The 13,327-nt window shown below is 40.3% G+C and overlaps 1 protein-coding gene across 2 annotated transcripts in view; it reads right to left on the minus strand.

The window, feature by feature from the left end:
- Window positions 1-1,093: 1,093 nt before the first annotated feature.
- The window catches only part of LOC127372975 (stonustoxin subunit beta-like), a 30,966-nt gene continuing 18,732 nt past the window's right edge, over window positions 1,094-13,327 (minus strand). The window contains exons 1-4 of one of the 2 annotated variants that reach the window (XM_051416981.1): window positions 7,037-7,120; window positions 6,257-6,356; window positions 3,050-4,507; window positions 1,094-2,072 (exon numbers count right to left, since the gene is read on the minus strand). In XM_051416981.1, the coding sequence (XP_051272941.1) occupies window positions 1,522-2,072; window positions 3,050-4,507; window positions 6,257-6,347 (2,100 nt within the window). In that variant the 5' untranslated portion in view covers window positions 6,348-6,356; window positions 7,037-7,120 and the 3' untranslated portion in view covers window positions 1,094-1,521. Of the gene's footprint in view, window positions 2,073-3,049; window positions 4,508-6,256; window positions 6,357-7,036; window positions 7,121-13,327 lie in introns of those variants that run through there. The other variant, XM_051416980.1, reaches the window with a different exon arrangement.

Genomic DNA, 13,327 nt, shown 5'->3' on the forward strand with positions numbered 1-13,327 from the left:
TACAACAAATACATATTTATTGTATAAATATTCATATATATTATTTATATACACTGTGCCATACATTTTATTTCTCTTCATCCACCTTTTTAAGGCAGCATTTTCCACATATATAATATATTTATTATAATGCTACACACTGTGTTTCCAATAGTCTTTTCATTTATCTTTATATAAAAAGGTGTATAGACTGTACATATGTACTGATCCTCCATGTCCGATACCGTCTTTACTCTACTATAAACTTAATTATTACTAACTAAACTGTTAATAATACATTTGTATGGATGCACTTTGTCTAAAGCTCTAATATGTAACACTGAACCATTAAAAAAGGTCTCTAAACACTCATTTTATAATAGATTTCTGTCTCTACTTCACTACACACACAGATATTTACACATAAACTGCGGGGTAGTTTCTTTTTTAACAGAACATCATATTTTATTTATTTTTAACTCTTCATATGTTTGTGTGTAAAAATCTTACCAATGTAGTGAAGAAGAGACAAAAGACTCTTACAGTACTGAGACACTTATTAATGATCAGAGCTGTTATACAGATTCACATGTCTAATGTAAAATAACAAAAACTGGCTTATTTAAAGAAAATTAGCTTTTTTTAATTAAAAGGTTTAAATACATTTTGCAAATCTATCTTTTTTTGCAGTTTTTTACTATTTAGATTAAACAGTTAACTTTACGTTTAATACTGTTAATACATTTATAAAATTATGTAAAATCAGTGACATTAACAGTAAAAAGTATTAGTTGTGTAATTTTAATGGATTAGTTAGTTAACTGACAGATATCCTGGAAGTTTAATAAATTCAGATTAAAATAATAAATATCACCTGTATTTATAGATCATTGTTTTACAGTGTAAATATCTTTAAACATTAAAAAGACAAAACACTACACAGGATTTGTATTTGTTGTTTGTTTTTTGGGATATTTTATTTTTTTTATTTTTTCCGCAATAAATATTCACAAACATGATTATATGTAGTAATAAAGATATCCAAACATGATTATAAAAAAATACAAACATATAATGTAGTAATAAAGATATTCAAACATGATTACATGCGTAATAAAGATATTCAAACATGATTATATGCGTAATAAAGATATTCAAACATGATTATATGTAGTAATAAAGATATTCAAACATGATTATATGTAGTAATAAAGATATTCAAACATGATTATATGTAGTAATAAAGATATTCAAACATGATTATATGTAGTAATAAAGATATTCAAACATGATTATATGTAGTAATAAAGATGATTAATTGTGTGATATGTGTTTTTAGTAATCTTAATGAATGGTAAACCTGAACACCACTCTACTCAGAGGTTTAACTGATCATAATGATAATATGGCAGAACTCAAGGATAAAGCTCAGGGAGTTGCTCACTTCTTTCAGTTTGTACAGCATTAACAATGGCTGACCTGAAGACTCAGAATCTGTCGGCTGTATAGACGGTGATCAGTTCACATCATGAGTTTCCATGTTTACAGAGGCAGAAGCACTGAGCTGTTGTCTCCCCAAAGACCGAAGGCTGGGCAGACAGGCTCAGAGAACATGGTACCGGTACTGAAGCTGTAAATGTGATCCAGTTTGTCAGATGAGACATCGTAGAAAGACAGAGTGCCAGCAGGCCAGTCCAGATACACTCCCAGTCGGGAGTAGCCAGTCGGAGGAAGATTTAAATTCACCGTATTGCTGTTATGCATTGAATAGAGAGTAGGTGGACTCCGGTTATACACTAAACACCAGGAAATGTCATTGAATCCAAGCCTGCAGTTGTTAGCTTTTCCTTTCCGAAGCATTTCTTTGTAGCACACACCAAAAATAATATACTCTGGACGGCCAGTACTCCACTCCACTTCCCAGTAACAGCGCCCAGTCAGACCCTCTCTGCACAGAACCTGAGGAAACTGATCAAATCTCTGTGGGAGGTCAGGGTACGACTGTGCTGCTCCAACTGTCACCTTCTTGTTTCCATCGGACAGAGTGAGGCTGTTGTTTGCTGTGTCTGGATCCAGAGTGAGATCACAGGCGTCTGATGGAGAGAACGAGATCAGGATTATATTTCAGACTCCATTTAAAGAATCTGTCCAGGTTCACAGATTACATCTGTTGATTATTATTAGCATATTTTAAAGGATATGATGGGTTCATATTATTTAACATTCACTCACATTCTCATATGTACATTGACCGGTGGACAGTAACTATTTACTGAAGATACTTTACTTGAGTATCTCCATTTCATACTTCTGCTCTACTACACTACTACAGATTAAGAGTTTACATAAAAAACAACATACAAGATTAGATACAGGTTAAACCAGTGGGTCCAACCAGTAGTCCTGTAACCTCTCCTCGTCTCCTCATCACAGTTCAGATGTGTCTGAATTGTTATAAATTCCACCAGAGACCTTCCCCTTCTCAAAGCATCTTACATTGTTTAATTTTAATAACTGTTCAAATGATCCAATATTTCACTAACAATCAGAATACAGAAAGTCCAAACACTAATTAAACTAAAGCTAACTGCATATAGAGTAGTAAAATGCTGCTCTAACACTGATGCTGATGTAATAATCTAATAATGTCACTAGTGCCTCCTAACAGTTGATTTAACCGTCAGTCTGTTCAGAGTCTCAGTCGACACACAAAAAACCAAACCAAAATTAAACTGCTTCAGGAGCTGCTCCTCGTCTCCGGGACCGAAGTACCAGAGGATTGTTTCAACACGGACCTTTTCTCTTGTAACACAGGAAGTCTCTTACCGCTGCACTGCTGCGTATGCTAACTGTACTAGCTGCTGTTAGCTAGTCAGCGCTGGGGAGCGGGGCCCGAATGAGCCACAGAACCAGAGCGGGGCCCGAATGAGCCACAGAACCAGAGCGGGGCCCGAATGAGCCACAGAACCAGAGCGGGGCCCGATTGTGAGTAACACAAGGTGTGGCCGATCAGGTTTCTGAAGGAGAGTAAACTGTTATTATTTATGAAACAGTGAAATTAAGTACTTACACCAGATTAAATCTCTTCTGTCTGTGACAGCCTTCACATTAGTGATGTCAGGCTTTGAGAAATCCTCATTGACCAGTATGCCGTCTTTGTAATGGTAGATTGAAGCTCCTTTGTATTTCTCATTGGCAAAGGCTGCAACCAGGAAGCGGAATCTGCTGTTTTTTGTCAAGACTTTGGCAATATCATGGAAAGCTTTGGCTTTTTCTCTCATGTTGGTTAAAACTTCATCTGAGTAGTACCACGGGACTTCATTGGTACTTACTAACAGAAGTGTATCCACATAGTTGCCCATCTCATCCAGGACGGGGTCAGCAGTCTCCAGGGAGGTGAAAACGAAGCACAGAGCATCCTCTACACCTGAAGCAAGAACCTCTCTGTCCAGCTCTGACTGATTCGGGATGATCTTTGTTCCCTGCATTATTTCTACACAGGACCTGATGACGTTGATTTCTCTCTCTTTATGATCCAGCCAGTTGCTTAGTTTCTCACGACTGAATGGTGACTTGTCTCTGTCTTCAAAGAATGTTCCTAATTTGCTCTCATTTTCTTTACCTTCACGGATGAGAGGAAGTTCCTCCGCCATGGTCTGCTGGAGGCTAGCTGCATACTGATTACACAATACTTTGAAAGTGGTTAGATGCTTGTGAATCTGTGGAAAATCCTCTCCAACACTGTCGGCCAGAGAATCGTTGCATCTCATTACTAGCTCCCTTAAATCCTCTAGAGCATTCTCCGCCTTCCTCAATACTCCAACACTGACGCTCATAAACCCAGCAGCATTGGTATCCAAACTCTTCAACGGCATCAGCCAGACCATCAGTGGAACACCATTCCCTTCCTGTTGCAGCAGCTTTGGAAGTTCTGCATAGGCATTCACTGCCTCTACAAATGTTCCAGGGTTGCTTTCAAGAATGAAGTCTCCGTAGAATTTGCAGGAGAATTTGTTGGTCAGAGCTTTTTCTTCATCAGTCAGCTTGATGTCAACTTTTCCCTCAATATCTAATGCAGGGATTTTCTTTATCACAGCTTCCATGCCGCCCTGGATGTCCTGAACGCTGCTGGCTTCTAACTTCTCACTGTCAAACACAAAGAAAGCATTTGCCCCATAAAGGATGCCTGTGACTACGTGTGTTGCAGAGCCCATCTTAATAAGATCTTTCTGTTGGGGGTCCATGGTTTGAAGGTCAATCATTGACAACTGCTTGAAGGTGGTGTTGGCGTTGTACTGAAAAGTCACTCTGCTCTGATTCTTGTATTTCTTTGTGTCATTCAGATATTCAGCAGATCCTTCAACTTTAATCAGTCCAGCCAGGAAACTGGCCTTCAGAGAAGCGTTAATATCCAGCAGAGAGGACTTGGATTCAATGGAGTCAGATGCAGAAATTTGAAATGAACTGCCGGGCTGAGAGCTTTCAACTGATTTCTCTTGTAGAGTTTTTTGATCCCACAGAGTCAAACCTATAGAAATCATGAAATATCAGTTATCTGATAAAGCAGGAAAACCATTGTGTTAATATAAAGTCACATAAATCTATATCATATTTGGATTTCTTCACCTGTAGCTGCCAGCAGTTCCTTAAACAGCTTCGATATTTATTTCTTTGACATGATACTAATTATAGAGTTTAAGGCTGTATCAATAATAAACTTCCTGTATGTGCCTGTAGATTAAATAGGAACTATTTGAAAATGTTTATACAGTTATAGTGTTATATATATGTTAGTATGCAAGAGTATTTTGACAATCAACATTATATTCTCTCCAATGTTGCCTTTTTTAAGTATGCGGCTAGAAAAGTGAATTAAATTTGAATTAAAAGGCATTGAAAAGAAAAACTGAGGGCGCCCGGTTAGCGACCCATGTACGGAGTTACTGCAGCGGCCAGGGTTCGATGTGTCATCCCCTCTCTCTCTGCTCCCCTTTCCTGTCTATCTACGGCTGTCACTAGGCAATAAAAAGGCCAAAAAAAAGAAAAACTGAACAGAAAAAGTAAACGTTGGCATTGAAACACTGAAAAAGTTCTATATTGTATGTCATTAAAGAATAATACAATAATTTATAATATTTTATATTATATTTAATAAATCAATATTATAACAGATCAAATCATTCCATTTAATTTATATTAACTATATTCTGATCCTAATCTTCTGTTTTTTTTCTTTTTTGTCTGTTTTCATCAACTTTTTGTTTTTTCCAGTGGCACGTTCAGTTTCAACTTTTTGTCACCATTTTGGTGTTGAGAGGAGGGGTTTGAGGGGAGGGGCAAGGAGGGAGTGATTTACATATCTGCATGCTAATGAGACTTTAGTCCAGAGAGCAGCTGCTCTGTAGCCTCTGATCAAACACACAGTTAGCATCCAGCAATGGCTTCAAGGAGTTCACATGAAACTCCCAAAACCTCAAGTTTTGTTAAGTTTATTTCTCGCTGTTGTTGGTTTTTAAACATAGAACTGGGCTGGATTAAAGTTAACTTTTAACATTATGCTGGTTTGTGTGTTTCAATGGCAATGTTTACTTTTTTTTTCATTTCAGGTTTTGTTTTTAATGCCAGATTGTATTTTCAATGCCAAAATTATAAAGCAGATATTTCACTGTGTGTGTGTTTGGTCTTGCAAACAAGGCATTGAGCATGAGAGCACAATCAAAAATTACAACAAAACCTTCCATATTAGTTTTCCACTAATGGAGCGAAGCCTTCGAGTTAGTTCAGGCAGGTCAACTCGAGTCGCATTGATTACACACATGACATGCCTTATTCCATAATTACTAACCCTTCCAATCTGGCGGTCTATTTAAACTGCACAATTTCCCAGCTCTCCCTCTGCTCTGTCAATGCCGCCGTTGCCCTGCATCTGTATTGCTGCCTGCTGCTCTGTAAGCCCCACCACCACCCCAGCATCCACCTGTAGGCTCCGACTGGGGGTTAAGGTATTTGTGCATCACTCCCCAATATCTCTATATAAACATATCTGTAGGGAGTGATGAGGTCGGAGCCTAGATGCCAAAATCTAAATATGCTATACTGCTTAATAAACATTCCAAACATGAGTTGGCTGACTGAAATCTCACGCCCTTATTTCTTCAGCACCAAAGTCACATTGTACCAATTTTAGAGTCATCACAGTCAGGGCTGAAATTCTGCTAAAATCAGTGCTTATAATCAGAGCTCTTTTAAAAATAATATTTAATATGTCACGACTTACCTGGGATCACTTCATCTTTCCGAGCATCATAGAGCATTCCTAGGGTGAAAGGTCGACCCAGGGCAGCAATCTTCATTTTATCTGAGGCCATTTCTCAAACCTGTTAAGAAAAAAAGAAAAAATAGAAAGCTTACAAACGCCACAGTTGAAATACAAAATAACAGCAACTCAGGGAGAGACATATGGATAAAAAGGGAACAGCCACCCATACAAAAAACATAAAAAAGGTAAAGTATGCATTAGTGACAAACAAGAATGGTTGTAGATGTGCTGATGTTACTTCACAGAGTTGAGCAGACAAATAGCAGAAGATATGAAAGAACATTTATATCTGTGAGTTGTGGCTGCTGGTTGTCTGAACCAGAGGGCAGTAGATTAAATGCAGGGGGTGGGAATATTCAGACGTGATTGATTCTGTCTTCTTTAGCACAAGGTAGTTTAGGTTGAGAGAAGCATACCAGCAAATACATGAAAAAATAAAATGATTTTACACATATATTATACTGTAAGTAGAGAAAGTTGTTTTAAGGCAAGTTTAGAAGAAATAAAATCAGCCCCAACATTATATTAATTAATATTATAAATTGTATGAATTAAATCAAATTAATGCTGGAACCAAGATGCTCCAGACCAAACCAAATATTCAACCCAACAGTTAACTCACATTAATAAGACAACAAATAAACTTAAAATGATTTACAGTGACTCTCAGACTGGAGTTCAGTAAAAGTCTAAACATTTCTGTCCCCCCCTGTCTCTGTCGGCCCAGTTTGTCCTCACCTGGTGAAGTTGTGTAGATCAGCGGAGTTGAGTGCGAGTCTTCTTGACTTCCAACTCTAGCTGCTAGGCTGATGACCTGCAAGGCTGTGATATTATTTATATCCTGTCAGATACTCACTGACTCCTCCCCTGACACACCTACAGGCATGAAACAACAATCTGTAACAGGTGTGTAGTCGTCAAATTCCGTTTTTTTTTTTTTTGTGTGTTAAGAACACGGAACACGGAACAAGGAAATATTGAGAAATGCAACAGGTAAAACACCGCATTATGTAATAACTCGAAAACATTGAGCAATCTTAAACTGCAGATGAAAATTACCCTCTATTGCTGAATGTGGCACATTTACATGATGGACAGTGCTCATTTTAATTATTAATTAATATGTATTGTCTCTCCTTAAATAAATAATAAAAACTTAATAATGCCCGCATTTTGTAACATAGGTTATTGGAGTCTAATTTAATATTTAGTATATTTAATTTAGGTTCATTGTTAAAATGTGTACAGATGAAGACATCCATGTTGGCTGTTTATTACAAAATAACCACCACAATATGTAATTAAAGCTGCAAGCAGCGTTGGGCGGGACCTCACACTCCACGCAACTCGGGGTGTCACATGCCGTCGTAACACGTGCGGACCACGACATGAAAATCTCAGGTAAATCAGCTCGGGCGCCACGCTACATCACCCCATGCCCAAGAATTCATCACCGGAAGCTGAGGGAGACCGCTCTTGTCACACGTTTTCAGACACTGCAAAAGACTTAGAGACTCTTCAGTGTTAAAGGTGGAAATTAAGCACCACACCACGGACACACAGTTTGACGCACAGTAAATATTTGATTCATTTATGATCACCAATGCATCTAGATTGCAGTGATCGAATTTGAAAATCACTGCAAACTGCTGGAAATGGCATAACAGTTTGACATTCGATTGATCCTGGCTAACTTTGATGTCACGCTACAGACACGCCCTTCAACGTACAGTCACAAATTGCACAAATTTTAATGAACAACATTTTTGGACTGTACTGACCAATTTTGAAACAGATCTGATACGTTCCCTATGAGGTGTTTGTTCAAATACAAGGCAAAAATTCCCCGAGAATGACCACAGAATTCAAAATGGCCAACTTTGGCCGCACGCCATGCCACAGACACGCCCTTCAACGTACAGTCACAAATTGCACAACTCTTAATCAGCAACATATGTTGACTGTACTGACTAATTTTGAAGCAGATCTTATAAATTCCCTAGGAGTTTGTTCGTTCAAATACAAGACCACGGAATTCAAAACGGCCAACTTTGATGGCAGGCCATGGACACGCCCTTCAATGTACAGTCACAAAAAGAACAGCTTTCACTCAGCAACATTTTTTGACTGTACTGACCAATGTTGAAGTAGATCCCAGAAATTCCCTAGGAGGTGTTCGTTCAAATACAAGCCCAAAAAGTGAAAATGACCACAAAATGGTGAAAATTAAAATCGAAATTGCAGACTTCCTGTGGGTTTTGGGGCATGGGTCCAAGAGGCTTTTTTGTACGTCTCTGCACGTCACACATGTCCACCAAGTTTCATAGATATCGGCAAAACGTGGTGCCGGGGCTGCTTTTTAAAATCCTGTAGGGGGGCGCTACAACCACAACAAACACGATTTTTGGTATGTGAGCTACAGGAACCAGTCTAAACGTGTGAATTTCATATTCATAACTATTATGGTCTCCGCACAGCTAATTATCTTCCACCAGAGCGCCAACCGGTGGCGTGATTTTTTTTCCTTTTTAGGGGAGCTTCAGGGAGCCATGGGCAATCATCTTTCCAAGTTTTGTTTTAATCCCACTTGCCGACACAGAGATATATACGTTTGACTTTGAAAGAGCGCCACCTTGTGGCGGTGCCCTCAAATTGTTCAAGATTGTGCATGATGCCTAATGAAGACATGGGGAACTATGGACCCAAGCTTGGTGTCAATCGGACATACCAATGTGGAGAAATGGTGTAGGCGGAATTGGGCGTGGCCTACATAGGGAGATTCAGCTCCATTCACCAAATGCGTAGATATAAGGTTTTTGAATGTGAGACAAACGATGCGGGAGTTATTAGCCTATCGAAATTTGCCTAAAAGTAGCGCCACCTAGTGGCCTTCCTAGTGGCTAACCTGAATGTGACGCATAGAATATCCGATATTGCACCAGGCCCGACAAATCTGCCAAATAAAATTCACGCAAAGTTTACGTTCAGGGAGTCAAAAATACAGTCAAAAGGGCTATGAAGAAGAATAATAATAATAAACGGACCAAAAACAATAGGGACCTTCCAGCGGTCGCTGGCTCGGTCCCTAATAATTCATTACAAGATGAAGGTATTACATATTGTGCTCATGCTGTTTATTTCTAGATGACGCAGACTGCGTAGACAGTGTTTTGTAAAGCTCTTCCGGTTGCTAATTTTCATTAAGGTTGAACATCAGCTTAAATTCACCACACTGAAACATAAGTTACATTTTTTGCTGTCTGAATACTGTAGTAAGTGTAAGACTAGTGAGGGTTCATGTCCTAAAGACAACCATCTGATTGTTGTAAGGAAGGTATCTGTTTTTAAAAAACTCTCATGATGGGAAGGCAAGATCACTGTGAGAGAATGTCTTCCTGGTGCATTTTTAAGTTGATTGACATTGGGACCTGAAGCAAAACTTTACCTTCCTACCTGGCCACACAGTCAAACTTGACACTACAGTGCTCCCTCCTTCACCCATCAGTGACTAACAACTATATTAATAAGGCATTTGTTTTGTCTTGTAATCGCGACTTGCAGCTCGAGAGTAACATCACATCCTTGTTGGAAAACGAATAACCGCGGGTTTTTGCGTTCTGTTCGGCTCACAACACGACCAGTCGGAGACGCCTCCAGGAAAGTCACTATAGTATAGTGATTATCTGGTTTACGGTGCACCCACTGTGGATTTCACATGTTCATTACATATTACACAATCACATCAATCAGTTCTGTCCGGCTGCTCTGGTTCTGGGGGGTCTGCAGAAGGGGGGAGGAATTGCTCCTGCGGCTCCGGCGCTGCGCTGCCTTCCAGGGGAGCGCGGGTCCCAGGCGCAGCGGCCGGCTCCACCTGTCTTGCTTGTCAGTTCTGTCCAACATCCGGTTGTGGCTTGCCGTCATGGGTTCAAGGGTCCAGGGTTCGGTTCGGCACGTCAGGCCGGCCAGTCTTCCTCCGCAGTTGGCCTGTTTCCCTCTTCGCTGTCTGCAGGTAGAGCGCATGGTCCCACAGGTGCAGCGCTGGACGATGACGTCACAGCAGCTTGTTTTGACGGCGTCACATTCCCGCCGAGGATGCTGGGAAGTGCAGTCCCAATCACCTTAGGGAAGAATGTGCTGCCTCTCAAAAAGGGGGCATTAACTAAGGCATAAATAGTTTAAATCCTCTGGCACTTTTTCCTTATGTTATGCTATAATCTACAATGCCATCAGTTGATTAAAGAAGCATGTAGAGGCGCATGGCTAGCCAAGGCAGATGTCACAGATGCATTTAAGTCATACATTACACCTTCACATTGGCATCTGTTCGGTTTAAATGAAGAGAAATTTACTCTCAGTTAGGCTCACCTTTGGTTGTTACAGCAGCCCCACATATTTGACACTTGTCAGAGGCTCTCTGCTGGATTCTTTTAATAACTGCAACTGCTTTCGTGCTCCATCTCGTAGACGATTTTCTGTTAGTTGACTATCAATTCAAGAAATCAGACCATGCATTTTTGCTCTTAAATATACCTTTAAAACATTAGGTCTTCTGCTATCCAAGGAGAAACATCAGGCCCTGTAAGGCTAGAGTTCTAGGCTTCACTCTAGATAGTGTACTGATGCAAAATCACATCAGAGAGGTAATGAAAGCAGCAGGCAGTAGTGATTTCCAAAAGAGAACTGCTCTCCTTGCTTAGACATCTTAAATTGGCATGTGTGATATAAGGGAAGTTCCCTTATATCCAGGCTGGACCTCTCCGATTTATAGAGAAGTCCATGATATGGTGAGCTTGGATGAGGGCTGCAGATCCGAGCCCCAGTCCTGATCTCTTCTGTGTGATAATGGTATGGCATCTCCTTCTTTTACAATGAGCAGCTAGAATCATCATTTGCCATTAATTATAAAAAGAAGCAGCATATTGAGTACATATAAATGAATCGAACACTGTGTGCCAGTTCACCCTTTATGTCAACAGCAAGGTCTAATGGTGTGACTGCTATGATCTACTAGATCACTAATGAACAGCTTTGCTGAGCTTAGAAGACAGAGAGCAGACATGAGGGGCAATTTAGGGAAGAGCAATGGATCCACAAGTTTTCGGTGTTGTGTACAGAAATAATGGAGATATAATTAATTCAAGCATACAGTAGAAGTGGCATGATTGACCTGTATGATAACCGCCCTTCCGTAGGTTTTGGGGGGGTATTTTAATAATCAGTGGTTCACAGACATATGGCTAAAATACTGTCGTCCTTGCAGCTAATGCCTCTTCTACCTTTTTAATGAATGTACAATTGTTGTTTCATGTTTCTGTGGGGAAAAGACTGGTCAAGGAAACAATCATGTTTTTGTGACAATGAGGCAACTGCCAACATCATTTACAAGGGCGTTCTTCAGTTCCATTCATTAATAGATTTGTAAGGCGCCTCACTTGGTTATCTATGTTGGGTAAATTCATTATTCGAGCATCTCATATTCCATGCTTGGATAACAATTGCTGATTTTGTCCCGGTTTGAATTGCAGAATTTCGCCAGCTGTGCCCGGAGGCAGCGTCATCCAGCCTGACTTGCCCCCCATTTTCTCAAACCGTGTTAGACTAAACACAATCATGCAATCCTACAGGCTATCTACTGCTCAGTATATGCGATCTGGCTTAGCTAATCTACATTAAATAACTCCTCATTCAATTCGCATAGGAGCAGCAACAAATGCAGCATCCGTAGCTCCTGTCTCGACGCTAAGGCTATGGGTAAATGTTCATTATCTGCTTACGAACGATACCTCCGGCCTGAGGCCAAGCAATTCTTGATGCTCAGAAAGCAATGAGTGCCCTGTAATTTCCGGCTTAAATTCATTAATGTATAGCAAATTTCTGGGGATATCTCTAGTATACTTAGCCATGTACTTCAACTAGTGTCTGCTTAGACGTATTGGTTTATAGTCCTGCTGGCTCCTCTTACTGGCACTTCCATGTAGCTCATGGAAGGGAGGTTGCCTGGTGTGGTTCTTTGGGGGTCTCTGCTGCTGCTCTCCTTGTCTTAAACTTTTCCGTGAATGCACATGGAAGGGCAGGGAGATGTGCTCTCCCTGCCTTAAGGTTTTCCACGTAGGCATGTGGAAGGACAAGGAGGTCCCATACAGAGCCGCACCACCAAATATAACACTCTGTTCGGGAAATATGTTTTTGCTGGCTTAATTTAAATATTCTTCTAGCATAACTTCTTAGGGATCTCTTTATTAATCCTCAGCCAAGTTACTTTAACTAGTATCTGCATAAATTATTGGCTTTATTACTGTTATTTATTTCTTACAAAAAATTGCGCTGCTGGCTCCTCTTACCCGCACTTCCATGTAGCTCATGGAAGGGAGGTTGCCTGGTGTGGTTCTTTGGGGGTCTCTGTTGCCGCTCTCCTTGTCTTAAACTTTTCCATGTAGGCACATGGAAGGGCAGGGAGGTGTGCTCTCCCTGCCTTAAGGTTTTCCATGTAGGCACGCGGAAGGACAAGGAGGTCCCAGAACAGAGCCATACTGCCAAATGTAAATTCTGCTTGGAATATAAGATATTTTGACGAAAGTGGTCCTGACTGAAATACTGTTATAGCGATGTTGTACACCCCCAGTTGGTCGGTGATGCTTATGCTCCGCTCCTCAGAGTGGTAGATATCAAGGGGTCTTACGGTAGTATGATCACAGAGCGCTTCAACCCTGCTTATTATTTACCGGTGTCCAGACAACACATCGAAAACATTCAGATTGAGCTAAAAACGGATCAAAACAAGCCGATAAGATTGATGTATGGGAAGACTATCGTGACGCTTCACTTTAGACCAAAAACTTAAAAAGGCAGTGTCTACAAGTATATCATTCAGTATTGTCCGAGCAGCGTTGGTAAGCATGAGAGAGGATCCTCACCGTTTAAATTATTATGAGAGTCAAGTAGGCGGGGCTTTACCCGGACTTTATGGGGCACCTATTATGTACGGATGTGGCTTAGGGTCTCTATTCTCCAAATTGTTTCGCTTTGTGG

The sequence above is a fragment of the Dicentrarchus labrax genome, unplaced genomic scaffold, assembly GCF_905237075.1.
Source record: "Dicentrarchus labrax unplaced genomic scaffold, dlabrax2021, whole genome shotgun sequence".
Lineage (NCBI taxonomy): Eukaryota > Metazoa > Chordata > Actinopteri > Moronidae > Dicentrarchus > Dicentrarchus labrax.